The sequence below is a fragment of the Pezoporus occidentalis genome, unplaced genomic scaffold (genome assembly GCF_034315485.1).
Source record: "Pezoporus occidentalis ecotype Australia unplaced genomic scaffold, CSIRO_AGI_Poc_V1 ctg80, whole genome shotgun sequence".
NCBI lineage: Eukaryota > Metazoa > Chordata > Aves > Psittaciformes > Psittacidae > Pezoporus > Pezoporus occidentalis.
The window spans coordinates 1,945,219-1,969,145 of NW_026916159.1; the positions used below are offsets into that span (position 1 = coordinate 1,945,219).

The following is a 23,927-nucleotide window of genomic DNA, read 5'->3' on the forward strand; positions in this document are numbered from 1 at the left end:
TCATTGTGTATCAACATAATTTTAAGCAGCTAAGCATCATACTTGCAGGAACAAAGAGACTTTTTATTCCTGAAGGCCAAATGGAACATTTAAGGACCTTGGGTGGGCCATGCATTAAACAGGTTATCCTAGAACATACCAAAAATACATAACCACAGATCACATAAAGTTAAGTGACTGACAAGTCTGTTCATCCCCGTGCTCTACAGCAAGGAAACTCTTTCAGTCTGCCAAGTGCCAGGCTGAAACTTTGGGACTTGGCAACTCAAGGCAAAAATCATTTCATTTGAACAGTGTTGAAGCCAAGCTGTAAAATGACACAAGTGTCTTGTGCAGCCATGTATTTTAACTCCTCGTTACTCTCAGTTTGTTATAGCTTCATGGCTTTTCCATGCCAGCACCATTTGCCTGATTCAGGTTGAAGATGTTAACAAGATACTAACGGTCAAAAGAGTGAACACATGTTGTTACTTGCTCCAGGATAATTTTTAAAAAATCATTTGCTTCTCTCTCTCTCTCTCTCTCTATATATATATATATACACATTAAAAAAGGTACAAAATGCTAAATAAAGGCTCCAAATAGAAACAAATAATAAAAAAAATAAGATTATGGGACACGAACACTTGTGTACTTTTCTTCAGTGTGGGTTGTTCATTACATATATTCTCAATATGACATATCAAGGTAATATAACTTGGACTGAGTACAGGGGGATCTAAAATAAGTAGATATGAATATGACGTCTAAAAACTATGAATAAACACTGGAGATCTTATACAAGAGCCACAGTTCTAACCACTAAAAGTGGCATGTTTACAGCAAATTGTTATCATGTACTAAAGACCTCATGGTTTTGTGAATCAAGGAAATTATTAGAGACCAAAAGCATTGCCTTACAACTAATTTACTAGTTTATTTTTCCTAATCAGTCCTATGTTTTATGGTTTTGGTTTTTCTGGTGAAGCAAAGACCAGTAAATCAAAATAAATGTATTGAGAGTCAAATAAAATTTCTTTTGTTACGAAATTAAATGCTTGTTTGTTTTATGAAAGTATACATTTTAGTTAAATCTTGCAATGAAAAAAAAATATATTTCATGGTAAAAGTCCACATACTTCACTGCAAAAGCATTAACAGAACATGTTTCAATGTCATTTTTATCTCCATAGCTGTTTTTAAGATCTAATATGACAGATTACTATGAACTGGCATGCAATTTCATATACACACTTTTCAGAAAGAAATAACCTAAATATATTTTGCCTGGGAAAAAAAAAAAATTAAAAAAAAAATCCCTTTATTTAGGACATTTGGATTCAGTTCCAAAATACATATGCTGTCTTGGACAACTTACGCAATGCCTCCATCCCTCAGGCCTCTTCAAAATAAGCCTCTTGTCTATTTACACTGCAAACTGTTTGGAACATAACATTAAGAGCTAAAATTATTCTAGTAACTACATACTTTCTAGTACAAGGTTCTCACTTTCACCAGGACCTTTACATAGTGGAGTCAGAATGAATAACCACTTTCTACTAATCAAATGATATACTCTTAAAATTGGAGGGACAAGAGAGGATAAAAAAAGCCTCAAAAATTAGCTTCAGAATACAAGTATGAATATAACTCAATTTCCCACAGGCGGTCTGGACAGATATTATTCAAGAGCTTTCAACTAGCCACATAATTTTAATTATTTAAAGAACTGTTGCTCTCAGTTTCTTCTGAAATGCTTTATGGTGCATTTGGCTCTGTAGCGCAACCAATCTGTATTCAGTCATAGGGGAGAGTGGGAGCTGCAGAGAACCATCTAACAGGTCCACAAGTGTTCAGCTTAGTACAAATGAAACCTGCTGAAAAAAACCTTTGACATCCAAAAACCTACCTATGGCTCCTACTACACTTTATGCTTTGAGAACTCAAATGCTGCAGACCTCCACATCACACCACAAGCATTCTGCTTCAGGTTTGTCCCACCTACAACCAATTCTTTTATCAAGTTTCCAAGAGCAGGAACATCTGTGCTTGTTTTCCAAAAGCAAGGAAGCTTCTGCAGAGAAATCTACCATCACACTTCTCCACTTAGCTCCAATATTCCATATGCATGAGGCACAGAATCATAGACTCGCAGAATGGTTCAGGTTGGAAAGGACCTTAAGATCATCTAGTTCCAATTCCCCTGCCATGGGCAGGGACGCCTCACACTAGATCATGTTGCCCAAGGCTCTGTGCAACCTGGTATCAGTGTATGATGACAAATTTATTGTACCAGAGCCCCATCAAATATACAAATTATATCAATTTTGCAGACATTTGGAAAAAGAAAAAAGTTTAAAAAAGCTTTTTTTTGTTTGTTTTGTTTTTACCTCTTCTGATGTGAACAGGATTAGTCTTGGCAAACCTGAAAGCCCTTTTTCCTTTATCTCAGGACAAAATTTGTATCTTGCTAAGTTCATAGCATACATATTAGAAACAGAGCCACCTGCAGAAAGAGGCATACAAATATCATGTTAGCCACAGTCCTGTTTTCCCTATTAGGGGAAAAACAAGAAATCAACCAGACTGTCCATACTGTTAGCCTACAGATGCATCCATCGTAGCTTAATTTCCCCCAGAAATTCCCCCCCTACAGATATAAAAAGAACTTCGGGCTTTTCAGCACGTTTAGAAACACAGCATGTTTGAATGATCTTTGGGGATATTTCCTAAAGAATAATAACTGTGCCCAAACAGTCCTCCCTGATAGCGAATACCTTGCAACAGTTCCTTCCCATTTATACTGAAGCCATGCCAGCTCAGCTGCCCACACCAAGTCAGGCTGTGGCTGCACCATACAGAGCCTAGGAGTTCCCTTGCACAACCAGGCCTCACAGTATTCTGATGGGAAATTGGGGGGGGGGGCTTTTTGTTAAAAAAGAAACCAAAAAACAACACAGTGAGTGGCAACTGGAAGATCTGAAAGGTAAGATCTGGAAAGGTTTTATTCTCTGAAAAGAGCAAACCCAAATTAATAAGAAAAACCTTTACATAAATCTAGTACCAAAAAGTACAAATCGTTTCTTTTTTGACAGTGTCACAGTATGTTTTAGTTATGCAATTCTGCCATAAAAGCAAGGATTCTACATGTCAAATCGGGGGGGGGGGGATCATTATTACGTTAGAAAAAAAAGGGATGTTTAGTTTGTTTATTTTTCTACTACTCACATGTTAAGATAGAATTACTGACCTTGTTTTGCTTTTGAGTGGCTTAAAATCATTTACTTATTCCTTTTCTCACCCCTAAATTAGATATAACAACTTCCTATTGAGCCTAATAACTTATTACCCAAATAATCTGTGGAACAATATTCTGTTTCATTATTTCAATACAGTGGGTTGGAATGCTGCTTTAGAGAACATTTGAAAACTGCAGCTTATCAAGAAGCTTAAGGTATATTTGGTTGGTTGGCCTTATCGTAACGTTTAATAAAACCATCAAAACTCAATGGAGTTAAGCTCATGACACTCCCACTATGATAAACTCTGGTTCCCACAGTTGATAGGCAGGATACATAGACCAGTGCGCTCAGGCACCACTATTTGGTGTCTGGTACACAAATCAGCTCCCTCTCTGTCAACCAATACGATTCAGTCCAATGAGGCTGTTGTTATTGTTGTTAATAAGGTCAGGAAGGGCAACAGTTACAACCAATTTCCACATAATTATATTTAATGTAGAACTGATCAGATTCACATAATTATTACTAGAAACATGTAAAATATGCCTGGATTAAATAGTTGTGTGTGTACATCACTAGATTTTTACATGCATTTTCAAATATTCGTCACAAATTCAATGTTCATGAAATTACTGATATTAGTTGGTTTATATCATCTTGAAATCTGAACTGTTCCTACCTGGATTAAATATACCATCACCTTCTTCCCAGCCTATGAACTCAATCATTTTCTTGATGACTGCTTCTTCCACCAACAGAAACACAGGGGACACTTCATATGTGTATCTGAATGAAAAAAAAAACCCACCATGATTCATATTAAGACTACAGAACTCATGCCACAGTAATACTGGGAAAACTAGATTAAGGTTTCTTGCACCTTTCCCTTATCTATCAGAAGCTGACCACTATCAGCAGTAGAACTCTAAACATTGTGGATCTGACCCAATAGAGCAATTGCTTAGTTCCTGGCAGCACCACATTGAGCTTCAGTTCTCAAAGTAATACATCAGGGGTTTCTTTCAATGTAGGTCACATGGTTAGATTTCAGCTATAGTAATCTATTTCAAAGCAACAACTACTTTTTGTTTGGGCTTTACATTTGCAAGTAGCAGTAGACAGGTAACTACTTGCACTCAACTCCATGCAGAATTCTTCAAAGGAAATGAAGAACTCAGGAAGTCTTATTAATTCATTTTTATGCACCAAGTAAGATGAAATTCTAGGTTTAAAAGCATTGAAAAACTAAGATCTCATCTCTTAAACCCCCTTTTACAAACCAGGAAAATAGGGCCTCATCAGATTAGCCAACCTCTTGAGCTATTCATCCAATGTATACTGTTTTCTCTCCCACATTCCTGCACAATTCTTACCTCATCTATAATACTGAAAACAGAAATCAGAAGGGGAGGAGGGAAACAGGAGGAAAAGCTGTTATTTCAAAAAGTATGCTGCCAATACATCACCAAGAGGACAAAGAACTATACTTACACACTTGGGTTCAGTGCTTCTGTAATGAAACGAGCCACTAATGAGTAATAATCTATTCCAGCATACAGCTGATTGAAAAATCTTGGGTGACCTGAAAACACAGATGAAAAGCAAGCAGTGACAGGATATACATGAAAAGAAAATGTATCACAAGCCTTTCTCAGTTGAACACTGATCACTGCAAACCACAATTCACTCAATCATTCTGTCAGTATTTTCTGGATTTACTATCCTTTTTTTTAGGTTAGACAACCCTTTGAAAGCAAATTTGATGAGCACTTTCAGGTCCCAAACCAAGGTTTGAGAGATTTAAGTAGTGCACAGAATGAATGTGGGTTGTTCGTAAGTTTTACGAATTAAAAAAAAAAAAAAAAAGATAATTAAGTATACACAGTGGCTTTTAACAGCAGTTTTTAAAGGCTGCAATGGATGTTCAGCCAAATTTTCCTAATCAATAGCATACAGGAACCTGCTGATCCCAGGCAGCCAGAGGTAGCATAGCAGCTTGGAAAATCTTGCTGCAGACTTCAAACAACAGTTAAGAGAATTTGTTTACTTGCCGTGAAACACTGAGATATAACTAACTATGAGAAAATTTTATACTATTGCTGACTGTAAAAGCAAGTCAGCTTAGCAGTGGTATCACCACCTTAATTTTAATCCACAGCATAGTACTATTACATGCAAAACTATATGGCTCCATTTATGTTATATCTGAGGCTTCAATAAATGTTTGCACTTGAATTAAAGGCCAATTGCACAGCATACTTATGTATACAATATCCTTTCTAAGCTGATACAGTGAAACAAATGGAAAGTTAAAGGCAATTTGCAAAAGTAAGATAAACAGAACACCTTCCAGTTACTCAGTAATTATATCTGCATATTATTAATGCACTGCCCCTGTAGATCAGTCCTGCTATTCTTCTACAGTTTTCAAAGGTATGAGTTCACTCAAAATTATTTTACAGTTTTATTTTGTAGCAGAGAGCATGCCCTGGAAATGCACAAATAACTATCAAATGTCCCTCTCACTTTTCAAAACACTGCCCAAGCTCTGCCACATCTGAAATTCTGAGCTACTGAACCACAGCTCTATGTCCTGTTGTTCATCCATTTTCGCTAAGACTGAATTATATTAGACATGATGCAGAAAGGCTAGCCACAGAGAACTAGTCCTGCAGAGACGTGTTCTGTCTCTGAAACACTGCAGGCTTTCTTCTCAGCACCTGGAACAGGAATTACTGCCTATCAGCAAATTAACACCCTGTAAGGCTATTGCTCAAAAACAACAGTAAATGTACGGCAATCATCACTAGGAAGGTTTGAAGGCAATGACAGTAGCTCCACTCCTCACCACTCAGACTGCAGGAAATCACACATAAAAGTCCTTCTCCTGCCTGATTGTTGTACCTGTCTAGGTGACTTTCACTAGACTTCAAAATGACAGAATCTACCATTAATGTCAATGGCATTACATGAATCAGTCTTTTATTAGTTTGCCACGATTACACATTTTAGTCAAATCTATGGTGACCAGCAAAACAAAAAATTCATACCCTTGGTTTCCTGAAAAGTGACAGAATTTCATAAACATTATCCTGTCTTCCTTAAGTTAGTATACAAAATAATTTCACTAGAAATCACATTCCTACTGGTTTTGACGCTGTACTGTATAACATCCCGGCAGAGTTGCAAGAGTTTCTGATGAGATTCTCCAGTGTCCCTCATTTCCAGATCAAGTATCTGCTTCAGTGTTTCAGGGTCTTGCCATTCACAAACCTAGTGATGGAGATGGGGGATACCAGCAGTGAGCATGTTAGCCAAGAGGAAGAGGTTATAAAGGTACAAGGTAACACATTCAGCACTGTGTCTTGGGCATTGCTTGACCATAAACATTAGAGTGGGGAATGCTGGAAAGCAGTAAAGCAGCAGGCCTGCGGCTCAAATTCTGTCCTTAGCTAAGGATTTATAATCACAAGATTTTCAGAAGCTGTTCTGCCAAAGGGTGGGAGTAATTAGTGCACACCTAAAGGCAAGCATGATCCATTTGCAGCTCCTCTTCCCATATAGCCTCTTAAGAGGAGGTTCTGTGAAACCCACAGCAATCCCAATGTTGCCTTTTCACAGTGGTACCACATCCACTCTTCCTCCTTCTCCAACACAGGTGCCACTGAGGAGCAAACAAGCATCTCCCCCCCACCCGAAACAAGAAAAACACTACACTCGTTTGTCATCTGACAAAAGTGACCATTGTACTCTGAGAAGGGGGGGGGGGGAATCATAATTTTCTGCCAAATATGTATGTTAATTATGTTATTGAAAGGTTCTGCAATATGACCTTTCTTAATTTGTAAAGCATTTCAGAGCCGGGGTAGACTAGAAGTAATTGTGAGGCTAAAGTGCAATAAAATAACAGCTTAGACAAAAACTGATTTACTGTTCACTATCTCTGTTACAAATTTGCAACAAAGATGTATGGCTTTACCTTTTCTGTTACATCATCAGCTTTCTGGATGACTTCTTCCATTATAATCTTACAGGCGTCTTCCACAAACTTCTCTCCTGCTCTTGAGTTCATTATTGGACCATTTAGGATGACCCCATCCACCAAAATAGCATTCTTCTGGAGCATCTCTGGTTTGCAAATATCAACTGTAAAATGAATAACTCATCATCAGAGCAAGGCCTGGGCAACTAATTCATAAACTGAAAAAATACTCTTTCATTGATGAAGATTTAGTGAAGAAAAAAAAAAAATCCCATTGACTTTTACATATACAAAAATCCTAGATTTTGGTGTAAGAATCTTTGCAGTCAAAAAGCCAGATATGTTACTTCAAACCTAGACTGTTATTATGTAGTTAGTAACAGACTACTGCATGGTATCTGCCGCTTTCTGTAGCATATAAAAGTATGCAAGGCATCTTCCAATCACAGAAGAAAACATAAATACAGTTCCAGCCCAGAACATGATACAGCTGGATAAACAGAAATAAAGTGCAAGATGATAGGCATTTTTCTTAGCTGACAATATTTCCTTCCATATGTCATCCCTTTTTTCATTAAATAATTTTTTATTTTAATTTCCCATATGTTTATGCTGCTCCTTCCCACCAGCCAGTCCCATTGCTCAGTGTCTTCTGCATCCTTTGCAAGCTGTTTCACTGACCCACACTCCATGAAGATAAAACCTTTTGAGATTGCTGTCAATATCACATACCTGTACTTCTTTCTGCCCTTATCCTATTATGTACCCTCAGTCACTAATTACAGTAATTTGCTGTGCGGATTATCATGTTTATTCAGTTCAATGACAACTTCTTTCCTCTCCCTAACCTTCACCCATGAGATGTACTTTCCTGATGTGTTCCATAAACACATTGTTACTTCTTCCTTTACATCACTCTGAAAGCTCATCCAAGATGCTCATAAGACACTGGCCAACACCAGCAACCACGTATCTATTTCATGTATTGATTTCCTATGGCAAGATCAGGACTCCAGTCTTAACACAAGGATAAAGATGAAAGTGAGACCTTTGGAGATATCAAAGGAACAGATGTACGAAACAGTATAGTGCCAAAATGAGAAGCGGTAACTACCATATCCAAATTGTCTAGGTTACAGGCTGCATCTGTCCATTGATCTCACCTTAGCACAGCTAAGACCTATGAAACGAGGCAGCACTGAAGGATCATCTTCATCTACAGTGAGGATGGGGGAAGGGTAAAGATGTATGGACAAAGTTCTATGCCCAAAACAACTTCATTTTCTGCATTACATTTTGCTCCAGTTATGCAGTACAGAAAAAGGGTATCTTTTTAACAGGTCTAAATAATGAACTGAGTTTCCAGAAAACTGCCAGACACTGCAGTATGACACATTCATCATGCTTATCATAATTACAGTTCCTCATGAGCAGGAGGATATGGAAGAACAGCACCACTACCTAGAGAGGTGCATGATTTTGAGGTCCATTGATTGAAAGAAACCCTGTCAATCCCATGAGCTTTTATTTATTGGTGACTCAGAGAAGCTATTCAGTTCACTTTCACTTATCAGACCAGAACTGATAGCATAAAATTCTAACATAAGATGGAACTTCAGGCTTCCCATAACGCTTGTAAGAAAAATGAGACCCTCACCCTCTATATCTGAAATTACTCTATTTTTAATCCAAAAGGGCAATATACCAAGTTTTGCTGAACAGAGTAACCTTCAGCACATTTTTATAGGATAGGCATAAATGTTCTTGTGGGACATATATAGAACAAGCAGGTAAACAGTATTACATCTTCAACAGGCAAAGCGGGAAATCAGATGTCAAAAACGTCGATTCTCATCATGCTTCCCAACACATCTCATCATGCTTCCCAACGCACCACAGCAGAGGCACTGTACAGAAACTGCAGCTTTGAAAAAGTCTTGGAGGTTTCTCTGAAAACACATGCTAGTAGGTCAACTTTACAACATTTAAAATATCAGGTATTAACAAGGCATCAGGTCTTTGGGCAGACAAAAGGGGTATTTTTGGACTGATAGTTACTTGATGTATAAATAGCTGCCTTAGGTATTAACCAAAGCTTAATGTAAATACAAAAGAATCTCAGACTTTACATCACCTGGAGATTACACCATATCAAAGTGTTTGTTTCTATGGAAAAGAAGACAGGATCTAAAAACAGTTATACAGGAAATGATTATCTGTCACAGAGCACAGATATTGATGCCTCCTTTGGTTACAAGAAAAAACAGACAGTGAAGCACTAACTTTTTTTTTCCCCTCTCTCTGCTACACCTTTCAGGTCTCTGCTAGAACCAGAGCTGTGCAAAAGCTTTCCATTGGTAATTCCATCCACCCTATTTCTGACACTTTTGCATAGAGATGTGATACTAGTGCTTCCATGACTTTACAATGGCCTCTTCCAGGGATTCTTCGAAAAGCAAAAGCGTAACTTTACATTGCTTTTTCTACCAAGTCTTCAGGGAACTGCGGGGTAGGTCTAACAGCTCCCTATTTGAAGTAGGTTTGTTCACCTCTACACACAGTTTTACTGTCTTCATACAACACTTTGTAGAGCCCAAGGAAGAAGACATCCTCTGTAAAATAGGTGATAGTCTATCGCTAGTCCCAACACATCTGTGTTGGGCCTCAGGCATAGCAGAAGGGTCAGAAGGAAGGAAGGGAAAAGAGCCTTCATTTAAACAGCAATTTACCTGCATAAGGCTCAAGCAAAGGGTTCAGGACTTAGCCCATATTATAATTCATTAAATAATTTACTTTGCAATTATTTACTATTTTCTTAAATTTTTGTTATCGCTATTTCAATCTGAACTTTCTGAGCTAAATTCTGCCCTGGAACCATACGACTATTACTGGAAATTAATAGGTGCAATTATTTGACAATAAGTAGCTAAATCAAGACCCAAACATACACATTTTCTAAAGGAAAAGGTCTTCAGGTTTTGCAAACCAATGTTGGGTAGATATATTATTCCCATCCCTCATGATTTTACTGCAAATCCTGGGATACTTAATCTTCTGCTTCTAACTGTCTGACTTCTGAAGCTCTTGTGAGAATTCAAAACTCTACTGAAAAATAAAAGTGTTTCCTCTTGGTTGCAGTAAAAACCTTAAAAAGGAAAAATAAGTAGATGATAAAAGTCTGAATTTCCATAACATTTTTTATCACATTTTTTTAAAGATCCTATGAACAATTTATTACATTTCAGATGGGTGAACCTCCAGAAAGATTTAAGGTTCACTTTTTATGTTACTGCACCCAAGTTAATTAGCATGCCTTTAACACCTTCTCAGAGCTCAGCATCCAAGTTAACTCATAGACTACCTTTATGATCTGATAATCTACGTTGTCTCCAAGAAATAAAATCATACCTCAAATGCTCAAAACATTATTTTCCAAGAATTTAAGTTAAAAACATATCTGTCTCAAAAAACCCTGACAGCACTAAAGGAATGCATTCCACATTGAGCTCACTTCACAGAAACAGCACCTTGTCCATATACCTTTTTTGTTTTCAAACATGATAGGCAATCTATATAGAGATGTGGCTGCAATAAACGTATTATTTTCTATTGAAGAATACAAAAACAGAATCCTAAACAGACTCAGAAAACAGACTTCCAGAAAGTACATCAAGTGCCATTTCAACCAAATGGCTTCAGGCTTGAAACAGAACTAAAACTTTACTAAATGGAAGTGCTTAAATCAGAGATTAAGGATTGACTGTTCAATGTACCTTTCTCCAAAAGAGAAGATTCAATCCCACTCCAATTAATGGGAATTGAGCATTTAACCACTGGCTTCAGTAGTGGCAGAATCAAGCCCATAACTCTCACATTTCATACTGAATGAAATATTCTATTACAGAAGCCTAAGAATTTCCAACCGACATTTCATTTTTACGATCAATATTATTTTCCCAGCAGAAAGCATAAATTAAAGCTGTAATAATGTACAGAAAAATAAACATTTTTTTCAGATGTTTCTATATCATTATGTAAGCACAACCACAAATTTTTAAAGCTGCATCTGTGTTTCCATAAACATACAGGAACTTTCACTGATAAATTCTTGCACTACAAAAAGAAACTGGAGGTTTGTACTTGGCATGTTGTGACAACATTTGGGAGTGTAGAATAAAATGCCCAGAAGGATCTACTGCTTGCAAGGAAAAGGCAGAAACAGAAGGGGGTGGCTGTGAAAAAGTAGCTTGTGCGTGAATGCCAGAGCCAAATCCTATTCAGCTTACACTGTATTAGCATCACTGACTATTTCAATGAGTGTAAAAGGCTGGCTATGACCAAGGGCTCATTTCTGCTTTGTAACAGATGCAGTAATAATTGACAGCATTAATCAGAAACAAATTTTACATTCTTCATTCTGTATGACAGTCATGGTTCTACTTTCAGAAGAGCTCAGTATTTTCTTTCAGCGTGTCTAGCAAAAGAAAACAAGTGAACTTCAGTGTCAAGACTCCATGCTACCATGTTTAATTGATTATTGTAGTGCCGTATCATGTATCAAAGTGTTAAAACACAAACCTGTCCTGTGCTATGCAGCTATTTTAGTCCCATGGTGTACATAATCTTTAAAGACAATTTTGTTTCTTTAATCACCACTTTCTGTATGCCTATGACAGAAGCAAAGCCACTCTAGTTTTAAGGCAAAATACATGGTTTCTTGGTAAACTGATCTCCCAGGCCTGCTGCCAAATAAAGGAAATGCAGATTTCTTAGAATCAGTATATAAGCTAACTCAGTGTCCTGGCAAAACCATCCATATGAAAAACAAAGTAGGCACAGGTACAGTAGAGCTCGTGCAATTGCTCCTGTATTATGTGTTCCTGTTTTGCAGGTTTATGGACTAGGCCTGTGGATAGGGAACAAGTTGGGCGCTTCCCTTCAGAAAGTCAGCAACAGCCATCACCCACAGGAATCCTCCAACTGTTAAAATGCAAACGTGACCTTTACAGAGCAGGACTCAAGGGAAACAAAAGTGCTTGTGTCCAGACTCAAAGGCTCCTTAACTCAATTTGAGCACACTGCCAGCACTGAACAGCAGTAGTATAAACAACGGGTCCTATTCCCCAGCCCACACCCAAATTTCCCATTCTGAAAGGAAAGGTTGGGACAAGAGAGAGAAATCTAGGGAGGAGTCCTAGGGATTACTATCTGACAGTGATTGCAAGGTCCACACTAGGAGAGAGTTTCTGCTTCCAGACATGTTTCTAGAGTCCTGAGGGGCACCCTTAATAGCTGAATGCCCATGACATGTTGTGCCCATTCACTGCATGCCAAGCACTTCGCTATACACAACGGTTTATGCTAAAAACTAAAATAAAAAAAATAAAAAAAGTAAATAGCAGACAAACGTTAAAAAGGAAGAATCAGGAATTTTTATGCAGCCAAACCTCAGGAACTGATGTTAATATTTAATAACAACTTCTCAATGCCCTAACCAAGTAACTGCAGGAATGATTCATGCTGTAACATTTCCAATTAAGAAGAAAGGCCGTGGAGAATTCAAATTCACCTTGACGTGAAACTGAGAAACAGCAGATGCCAACTATGAAATGGAAATCCCAACTCCCTGACCCCAGTGAGATTCTCTCAGCTCACACATTCTAATTTTTAAGATCTGCCAACAGTGTAGGAAGCATCTGAGAAACAAAATGGCTTTTATTTTAATTAGAAGTTGCATATCGATAATGAACATTTAATGACTGTCCCTTTTTTTCCATGGGAAAGTGAATGTATCTCACCATCCAAGTCAGTCACAGGCAGTGTGTACGGGATAGAAAAGTTAACTTCAGGAGTCTGAGTTCAGACAGAATTGACAAATGTACATGTGACCCACATAATATAAAGGACCCCTGAGATTTCTCTGCTTCCCACTGTAAAAAAATGAAGTGAAAATACAACTGGGGCTTTTATCCAAATGGAAATCCTGCCATTTGATTTGAGAGAGTCCACAACAGCCTGTAATTTCATGCAAGAACTATATTTTGGGTCATAATATAAAAACTATTTCTAACTCCAGTCTTTCAAAAACCATCTAAGAAAGTAATAATTTACTAAAACTGAGTTTTCTGGGATTCAATGCAAGTTAACAATGCAAAAACAGATGAAAAGTCTAAATTTTGTTTTAGGAAGTTTTACCTCTACATTCCAGTTACAGTCAAAACAACTTTTTTCCCCTCACTTTTTCTTAACATTACTTTCTTAACATTTCCGTATTTTCTGTTTCCTACAGAGGATTTCCTAATACTGCTCACTAACTTAGATCTACAACATTGATCTAAGATATGTCCTTATTTACTAACACAGGCAAACTAGTGCATAGTAAATCAGGATGCAATTTTCCAGCCCACTAGATCCTCTGAACCAGCTCCTATGTAGATATTCATAATTTATTAGCATGTTATGTATAGCAAAGTAGTTCAATCCACCTTCAAAATGAAAGAAGCTGCCTTGCACAGACTATTATAACACTGCTGGTCAGATCAGCAATGATCAGCCACAAATGAAGGACCCAGGCTCTGGACCCATCATTTCAGATCATGCCTGCCTTGGTTTTCCTATCTGGCTTTGGGAAACCACTCCTGAGCTGCAAGAGGCCAAGCTGCTGGGTGACCCTACACATTGGCAAGTGGCAGCTGAAGATACCAGCAGTCCTTTTCACGGGCAGCAGCCCAGATGATGCCTGGTAGAAGCACAGATTTGACCATGCTATGCATACTAAGGATGACCAATGAGACTGTGTAATCCCTGCCCAGGCTGCTGAAAGAGTCCCAGAGACCCTTACACCACCCGCAGTCTGACTGCACCCATGTCTTCTGTTTTTCCTCTAAGGCAGACAAAAGATGGATAACCTATTTTGAAGCTTTTTTTGATCATACCAAAACTTTAATCAGTCATTTGAGATCAGCATCAGCACTGGAAACAAATACCAAGTACACACAGCATTTGCTGCTTGCTTTTTCCCCTTCAGGCAGGTGTAACACCTTTATAACATGATATATTGGTCCCAAAGGGGGCTCAATAATCCCTGAACAATGGAGTACATTTGCTTGAGAAAAATAAGTTTAAGCAGCCCAATGAGACACAGATCTTCCAGGATAACTAGTGGAGGGATGCCAAGCCGCTTATAAAAAAAAAAAAAGAAAACAAAAAAAACCCTTTCTTTTTGAAATCCTGAGATTTGCCAATGGATAAGATCATATTTATTAGGCTTTGTAGCTTACATAAGGCAAGACATGACAAACAACAGAAACTTCCAAGCTTTGGAGCCAAAAGCTCTTCTGAATGATCTAGATTTAACCAACTACTTTGTAGAGTTATTGTTACTTTGCTGACAAAAGACCTTGGCCACTAAGCACCACTTTCTTCATCATATTTATGGCACTGAAAAATCTCTGATACAGTGATGTTCTCTTTAAAGACACCTCTATTTGCTGACACTTGACAAGGTTTTTAATTTCAAACAAAACAAAAAATCCACAAGATCACATATACTCAAGAAACAGTAAGAAAGATGGACATCCATAAATTTGAACCAAGTCAAAGCCACCTTTCATTACAATTAGACTAGCCCTGACAATAATCTCCACTGACATGCCACAAAGCAACAACCATTTGCCTTTTAAATCCATTATTCCTTCATTGCACATGTAAAAAAAAACATTATGTTAAAATAAGGTAACTTGTGTGCACAGATGGGAGGGAAAAAAAGGGGGAAAATGGCTCCAATTTACCCATCTCTTGATGACTATCCTTGAGCTATCAATGCTCTACAAACTACCTCTAACAACGTCTATGGTTTGTGAAGCCTGAAGAGGTAGCTTCTGTAAGCTTCTGTAAGCATTAGGACCAACTATCCTATCTGACTGTGGGGAGAGGAGGAGTCAGAGAAATACAAAGACACATATTTCAAAACATCTATTTTTTCTGTCTTGAACATGTAACAAATGCTTATGGAAATACAAATGGTCTTTAAAAAAGCAGGCTGCTTAAAATATTCAAGGGCAGGGAAATTAAGGCACATGAAATCTAAGCCGTTTAATAGGCAGTAATAGCTGAATCAGTATGCAACAAGTAATAGCTGAATCAGTATGCAACAAGATCTCCCAATGCATTAAAAAGTGACAATTCTTGGCTGTATAAGTGACAGGATAAAAGATGTCTTAATCAAGAAAGAAAAATTATTTGTTGAACTTCTCCAAATGTCAAATTAAGCTTCTTCACCAAACGCTCATTAACTGCCAAGAAAATTCTTATTAAGTTTAAAGCACAATGAAGGTACTCACACATAATGGCTTTATTTTACTCAAACTTCATTTGTTGCAAACCAATGCTTCCCTTCCTCTGATGAAGTGATATTAGCAAAGATCCTTGTATCTTTTTTATCAGATCTTAAGACACAGGAGAGATCCTATCCCTCTGTTCTGACCACAATACTAACCTGAGTGTCACACTACCACAGCCTGTTTTACCACGCTTCATATTACACCTGTGTGAGAAGGCAATACAGCAACAGCTTACCATGAAATAAATGTTTGCTGACTCATCTCCCCAGTCTGCTGGCAGATGCAGTGCATAATGCCCCAAATATACCATACACACACCAAGCATGCAGCAGTTCATAAGTTAAAAAGCAACATATTGCATAAACGCTGGTTGTTTCCCTCCTCTTGTGGTTTCTAGCTCTGACTCTGCTTATTGTACTTGATGAGCTAGTAACTTGCTTGAGACTCTCACAATACTCAGGCTTTATGCCCCACAAGGGAACATCTCACCCTTTTTTTTTTTTTTTTTTCCTCCAAACACAGAATTCTCCAGGCTTTCTCCATGCCAAAACAACCTTGGAGAAATGCCTTGATGACAAATGACGGAAGGATATACACAGTCAAGAACCATTTCTGCAGCTAGGAGTGGGAATCTAGAACCTGATCCCCTCAATAATGGAATTTTATCTTTTGCGTCAGTGGAAGCATAGCCTAAAAAATCTTACTCATCCCTGCACAGTCACTAAGGTTGCCCTTGTGGGTAGTGGTGATAACGTGAGAGAAATTAGGCTCAATTACCAACAAGCAAGATGAACCTTACAAATGCTCAACCAGTGTCGCCTTGAAGAATGCTCCCACTGCATTCATCACAGCAGCCACTGCAAAGGTAATGCTACGCACATCCAAGTTTCCACTTCAACTGTGTCCACTTTGCCAGCTGCTCCAGCTGTGCAAAGCAAACACAGTGGTACAGCTACAACAGGCAGGTGCCTTTAGTCTTTGTCTCCTAGATGTTTTCTCACATAACCTTAAATGGTAGGAGCACATAAAAAGCAATCCTGAAAGGAGACTGCCCTCAAGGAAAGCCTTAGTGACTGCAGGGATGAGTAGGAAGATTTTTTAGGCTATGGTTTCACTAACACAAAAGCTAAAATCCCATTAATGAGGGGGCCAATTTCTGGATTCCTACTTCTAGCTGTAGAAATGGTTCTCGACTGTGTATATGCTGCATATTTGCTAAGCTTCTCCAGAAGCCTCATTATTGTATTAGCCACAGGTCTGCATTCCCAACTGTTACAAAGATATGGGCAACTTCTTATTTTTCATTACATAACGATGCAAGAGCCTCCTGTCAATGTAAGCAAACAAGTTAACTTGATAACACAGTTATAAAAGGGGATTATCTTCTCCCTCCTTGAGACCTTTTGCGCCAAAGCAAATCACTGTATCATCATGCCTTACACTGGTGCCTGGGAAAAACAAATAAATGAAATAAAAGGCACCACTTTTTAAAGATCATTTATTTCAACAAAAATACCATGCTGCAATGCTTCTATAATAATTGTTGCAAACACTATACCCTATTAAATTGTTATGGCAATGTAATGCTGCATCATGGTTTTGACTAGAAAGGACCTTAAAGCTCATCTAGCTCCAACCCCTGCCACGGGCAGGGACACCTTCCACCAGACCAGGTTCCTCCAAGCCCCATCAGCCTGGGCTGGTCACCTTAACAAAAGGTTAGAGAGAGAGATTCAACAGGCAGCCCTTCTGTTCATCTCCACACACTACTGGGCTAGTTTCTGAACCAGGGGAAAGCCTCCTCGAAGGCAGCATTACCCCTCCCGCACCTCGGCTGCAAGCCGACCCTGCCTCTCCCCTGTGCCCGAAGTCCCTCTGCTCCCCATCCCGGGAGTAGCCACGGCGGGGAGGCTCCCGGAGCCCCCTCACGCCGGCGGCCGGCAGAGGAAGGGGTGAAGAGCCCCGAGCGGGGCAGGCAGCGAGGGGCTACCCTCTGCCCGCCTCCCCTGAGCCCTCCGCCTGGCCCCGCAGAAGTCGGGAAAGAGGAAGGAGAAGGGGGCTGTGGCCCCGCCGGCGTTTACCCTCCATCTCGCCTTCGCGGTGGGAGCTGGGTGCGGAGCGGAGGCACCTTCCGGCGTGGCACTTGCCGCTCCCTCGCCGTCAGCGGCCGAGCCGAGACCGCAGCTTTCGCCCCGCGCTCCCGCAGCCGCTCGGCTGTTGCCTCCGGGCTGCCTATTAATACCCGCGGTGCAGCTGGCCGCCTCCTGCGGCGGGGGGAGCCCTGGGGACGGCCGGGGCGGTGAGCCGTCCCGCAGGGCTGCTGCCAGGCGTGAGGAGAACGGAGGCGTCGGGCTGCGGTAAACGCGGAGAGGCGTTTTAATGCCCGGGAGCTGCCCTTATCCTGGAGTCGGGAGGCTCGTTGCTGTCGCTGCTTGTGGCAGTTTGTTCCGTTGCCTCCGGTGCTTTATAACCCGGCTGCCAGACCCGGCAAGCTGCCCACCGCGCAGCAGCGCCCGGCCCAGCACCGCCGGCGGCCAAGGGCTATTTTAAGGCTTTCCTAGTGAGTTGTGGCTGACATCCTTACTCCGGTTTATTCGGGCCACCAGCTCCATTCAACGCACCACAGGCCTTCTTGCTGCTCATTCCTTTATGTCCTTTATATGGAAAAGACGAGCTTTATTTGCTTGTCATTGCTACCTCTTTGAAAAAAACGTTTTCTTTTTGACGAAAGGTGTTAGTGCTTTTGTTACATGAAGCCTCCAAAACTTAACTGCCAAAATCCCCAGATGCTTGTATCTTAAGTTAAAATTCAGGCCTGGTTAGTCTGGCAGCGATTTTTGGAAGCTGGTGAAATATTCAGGTATGATTTAAATATTTATTTACAATGGTAACAATCAGGCATTGGAATAATCTCCCCAGGAAAGTGGTGGATTCCCTAGCACTGGGTGTTTCTGGGACATATAATGTAGATCATGCTTTGCTAAGAAAAGTTGGACCAGGTGATCTTTGTGGTCCCTTCCAACCTGGTATTATATGATTTATTCACATGTAGTGTCTGAATTTTCCTCGTTTGTGAGGAAGCAAGTGTAGCGGTCTTTAACCTTCAGCTACAGATTCTGCTATATCATTAATAACTTCTACAACTTGCAGAAGGTAATTTTGTGGCCCAATAGATATCCTCATTATGATAGATAAAAGTGATAGATATCGCTAAATTAAAAGTGTAGTTGCCTGGGAACAAGTGATCATGGCCTGATCGCATTCATCACGGGTAAATGAAGGACAGCACAAATCAAAATTACCTAGCTGCTTCAAAGAGCTAATTTCCACAAACTAATAAAAAACAAACAAACAAACAAAAAAACCCAAACAAGAACAGCAAGGGAACTGACAGGGCAAAGCATGTTTAGTGAGAACTCCAAAAAAGAGGCTTTCTTAAAGACACTATTAAATGTCCAAAAGACTATGATTTTGCAGTCACAGAAGGCAGTAACTTTCACATAAAGGCTCAAAGGTGGCAGTTAAAAATAAAATGGAAAACAAAGAGAAATTACACAAATTAGAGTTGCTAAAAATTGCAAGTTACAGTATCAAAAATTGCTAGGAGAAATCAATACGCAAAAAAAAAAAAATCTGTGGTTGTAAGAGCTGAAGACAAGTGTGACAGTTTAAGTGCATTAGGAATAAAAGAAAACCCAGTGGTGATATGATTCTGGCCCATCAGTAAATGTAATTGGTAAGTGGGTTTGTGCTGATACGGAAAATGTAAATATGTTCACTAAGTATTTCTGTGCTACAAAAGAAACAAGTAGATGGATCTCAAGGGGGTTATGAAGAACTGCTAGAGAATGCTAGTAATTAAGAAAGATAGGAATCATGGCCATTCTTCTATAAGCAAATGTAAATAACTTTTACTCCCAGTTCCAGAATGGATACTTGGGCTCTTTCACCTGTTTTAACTAAAAGTTTGGAATACTTGTCAAATTCCAAAGGGGTGCTAATGTTATACCAGTAGTCAAAAAAGGGCAATTGCAATGACAGAAAAATACAGGCCAACATCAGAACCCCAAATAATAATAGGAATAACAGATTTAAGTTTAAAAGATTTCAAAGAAATTAATAGAAATAACTCCAGTGTTTTTAATGAAGACTGGGTCTGATGAAACTTCTCTAAATTCATTCTTTAATGAGATTGCTCATTTGGTTAAATGCATATTGATCATTTAGACTTTTAAGACAGTCTGAAAGAAATGTAGTATCCCATGATATCTTTACAGGAGATGCTAAATCAAATAAGACTTGCCTAAATGACTAATGACAAAAAGTATCTTGACAGGAAGGAACCTTCATTAAATGCGTGTGTTTTTGTGAAAGGGGGTCAGATCTGAAAATGACACAAAAAGAAGAGAAATGGTGAATGCAGTAAAGACTAAGCAACCACGTGAAGTAGTCTGAATTGAGCGGCAATCTCAGTCTTGTTAAACAAAATACATCTACTATAACTAAATCCCTGTAACAAGCTTGAAAGATTGTAGATGCTGTGTACTGAGAAGGAGGTGGTACTGACTGAAAAAAGATCTAGAAGCTGCAGTCACCTGCTCATCATAAATGTTCACTCTGACACTGGTAACAGGAAGGATTAACCTGCATCAGGGGAGTAGAAAGTAGGGGAGATGATAGTTTTATCTCTGGATATATCACTGGTGAGACCAATGTATACCATGTTCTTGTCCATGTTTTGAAAAAAATGTTGAAAAATTGGAGAGGAGGCAGATTAAGAGCAGAAAACGTGATTTGAGAATTGAAGAAAAATGCTGCTAAGTGAGACTTAAAGATCTCAATCTGTTTATCCTATCAAAAAGATTGACTTGATTACAACATATAAGTACCTCTAAGCAGAAAAAAAAACCCTGGATTCTGAAGGGCTCTTTAATCTAGCAGAAAATGGCGTAACAAGATGCTGTGGTAGAAACTGAAATCAGACATATTCAAGTGAAGCACACATTTTTTCTTCTTAAGGTGACAATACATCACTGGAACAAGCTGACAAAGGCACCATTTTCTAATGGGTTTATGTACCCCAGCTAGGACAAGATATCATTCTGGAAGACACGTTTCAGCCAAATGCAGGTTACAGCCCTCAGTTGCTTGTACATGTGTGAAATTTAATGACATAGAAGGAGATCAGGCTACATAACTAAATGGCCCTTTGTGGTCTTACTTCATTATTTCTTGTTATACTAAGTAAATATAAGAAGGGGTGGCTAGTGGTGAGCATCTGCTCAAGATGACATTCTTTGTCAACTGACTGCAATGAGTGTCTGTGAAAAACATGACTACCCTAAGTGTGTAGATTTTTAAATAATCACAGTACATGAGACATTCTTGGCAAAAAAATTATGAAATATCAAAAGACAACATTAGCCACCTATTTTCATTTGTCAATGCACTAAGCTGACAAGATTTTAATTCACCTGGGTCACAAAGGAACCCAGAAGACCTTAAGGAGAAGCTGAATGAAAAGGCAGAAGCATGAATCCATTAAAAACACTGACCATCAGACTTGGGTAATGTGATAATTAAACTGCAAGCTTTGAAATGCTGGCAGACAAACCAGACAACTAATTCTATATGCAATATTGCACTAGTAAATATACATCAGCTTTAAATATTCATGTATTTCTTGCCCAGCTTGTGCATAGATGAATCAAGTTACCTTACCTGAAGCTATGATCCCTCATAATGAGCTGTGGTATGCAGGGAAGACTAAAAGGTTTGACACTGACAAGTAATATCTACCTCTCTGAAAGTAGCCAGGACCACAAAACTGAATTGTGTTGCACATAAACTATTGAGAACTGCATTTAAACATTAATGAACTAAGAGTCTTCTTAATTGTTCTATTTACCACTATGTGAATTTGCATCTTCTCTCTTCTGCTTACAAAGTTGATATGGCAGTGTTCATCTCCATGCCCTTTCTGTTCTTATCATCTCTCCCCCTCTCTAAAGTTTATTACACAAAGGCACAACCTTTTCAACAAATAAAGAGCATCCTCTAAACTGTGCAGAAAACCAAAGGCCATAAACAAATAGAACAGTAGAATAACAATACATTCCTTACAGAAGGAAGAGAGAATACAGTTGGAGAGGGAGGATTCATTTTGGAGTTAGCATGGAAATATTTTTCCATTATACTACCCCAAAATTCAAAACAAGGGTGCTTTCCAAGTAAGAAAACAATTTTATCTAAAAGACTCACAGATTTTTGAACTACCTAAGTTTGGTTTGCAAACCCAAACACCTTGCAAATGGTTCTGTCTTCCAGAAATTATTTAGAAAAATTCCAGACCTTCTAGATGGTCTTAAGGATGGAAGCCTTCAAAATTACCATATAGTTCTGCAAATACAAGATGGTGCATAAAGTAAGGTCTCAGCTCTTCCCCTGTCTTTTCCCCAGGAAAAGCTGTGGGCTCCATTTGTAGAATTAAAAAGAATTCCCAACTCCATATGGAGTAAACAAAAGCTGCAAGATCCCTGCACTTACGAAAATCAGATTTTGGGGCACTTCAATTAATAATTGAAGTGTCATAGCTACTTCTATTGGTATCAACATCACCTGTGGAACTCAAACATTAATAGTCTGGTGCATGTAACTGAGACAGGAAAGAAAAAGCATTAGGAGGTTGAAGGGCATTCATTACCTTTTTGATGCCTAGAGGAATAGCATTGCCGTGCTACTGGAGGCCAACCAAAGGTGAAGACTGATCATTCTATACAGTAAAGAGAAGTAGTTAGGCTCTCAAGTTGCAGCATCTGATGCCTTCAAAGTAACACTATTACAATTAGCTGGCTGGCAAAACATGTTGTTCAGGACTTCAAGGCTCAAAACATCAAAACATCAGTTGGTGAGGCTTGCACCCTAAAAGCATTAGCAAAGACAACAAACACAGCCAAAGGAATACTGAATTTAAAAGCAAAATACGGCTACAGGACAATTCCTGGAGATTACATTCTGCATATCAGAGGTGATCAAATGCCATTCCCTTGAAACACACATAGGCCACATCTTCTTTCAGACAGCACATCTCCAGATGCCTGAAGGTCACACGTACTATGAAGAGTCTAGGTGGAGGAGAACACTGGGAGCAGTTCAAAAACAGCGAAAGTCTGCATCCTTTGGAGGCAAGGCAAGGAGGACCTGTCAAATACCAGAGCTTACTGCTGTCCCTGCCGAAAGCTGGATGAGCAGGAGACAACAGCAGCCTGAAAGAGTCGCGGACGCTGAAAGGACATCCCACCTCTCCATTGGGCTGGACATTCAACTCAGGCCTGTGGCAACTACAAGTTGCTAGCTTTAATCCCACTTGCTTCTGAAGCAGAAAATCATTCAAATTGCTTGCAAGTCTTTTGTGATTTTATAGACCCAGCTTAGATGCCCATGTTGGTTATTTAAGTCTATTAAATTACATTATATTTTCATGAATTAAAAAGTAGGGTAGTCCAAATAGGGCTATTTATAACCCTTGAACATGCAACCCTTCAAGACTGACTTTTGTTGATTCAAGTCAGTAATAATAATTACAGATCTGTTATTATTCCCATGTTTAATAAAAGAAGACTTGCAACATACTTTAATAAAGGGTAGACTGTCTGAGGTGGCTGATATCAAAATTGTAATACTCTTTTTAAATAACTGATGCATCTTGTACATTATCCTTTAATCAATGTTGGCAAACCAGGTCATGTTATATCCTTCTAATGCTCATTTTGGTGGGAGGTGAAAGAATTTTAAACCTCATAGGAGGAGGAACCTTGCAGGATTTAGGAAACAGCATACTGTTTCACCCATTATGTTTTAAGCAGATCGTTTCTTGAGGTAGATATGTGCTTTAGGAAAGATCCTCGTGATGAAAATAATGCTTAGTGAATCTCATTACTCAGGTTTATGAAGTCGCTTGCCCATTCTGTAATTCAGAGGGATTAAATCACTCCTGCAAATTAAAAATGGACAATCAGAACAGGGCTTCTGTTTGCTGTTTGCATCAGGCAGACAAAAGAGGGAGCAGGAGCAACAAGGAAATCACATTCAAGAATTTTAATAAATAAATGAGGATATTTCAAATCTCAGACTTTAATTTTATCTCAAGATCTTGTTGATTCCAAAGTAAAGGACTATCTAATCTTTATTCTTATGGTTTATAACATTACCAGAATCTTTTGATAGCCATATAATTCCTATTAGCCTGTTTCATTGTGTTTTAGACAGAGAAGCCTAGGGGAAATCAGCTAATAGAAGCAAGGTGTTTTCATCCTCATTATGTGTCTGTACGTGATGATTTTTAATAAACAAAAAGATATTGAAAGTGCATGTAGCTTTTGT

The 23,927-nt window shown here is 39.0% G+C and overlaps 1 protein-coding gene across 2 annotated transcripts in view; it reads right to left on the minus strand.

Annotated features, from left to right (window-relative positions):
- Positions 1 to 17,745, minus strand: part of GADL1 (glutamate decarboxylase like 1) — an 83,394-nt gene extending 65,649 nt beyond the window's left edge. The window contains exons 1-7 of one of the 2 annotated variants that reach the window (XM_062603517.1): positions 17,627 to 17,745; positions 8,052 to 8,120; positions 7,201 to 7,367; positions 6,368 to 6,494; positions 4,713 to 4,803; positions 3,901 to 4,007; positions 2,370 to 2,485 (exon numbers count right to left, since the gene is read on the minus strand). In XM_062603517.1, coding sequence (XP_062459501.1) covers positions 2,370 to 2,485; positions 3,901 to 4,007; positions 4,713 to 4,803; positions 6,368 to 6,494; positions 7,201 to 7,367; positions 8,052 to 8,088 — 645 coding nt within the window. In that variant the 5' untranslated portion in view covers positions 8,089 to 8,120; positions 17,627 to 17,745. The remainder of the gene's footprint in view (positions 1 to 2,369; positions 2,486 to 3,900; positions 4,008 to 4,712; positions 4,804 to 6,367; positions 6,495 to 7,200; positions 7,368 to 8,051; positions 8,121 to 17,626) is intronic. The other variant, XM_062603518.1, reaches the window with a different exon arrangement.
- Between the last annotated feature and the right edge of the window lie 6,182 nt (positions 17,746 to 23,927).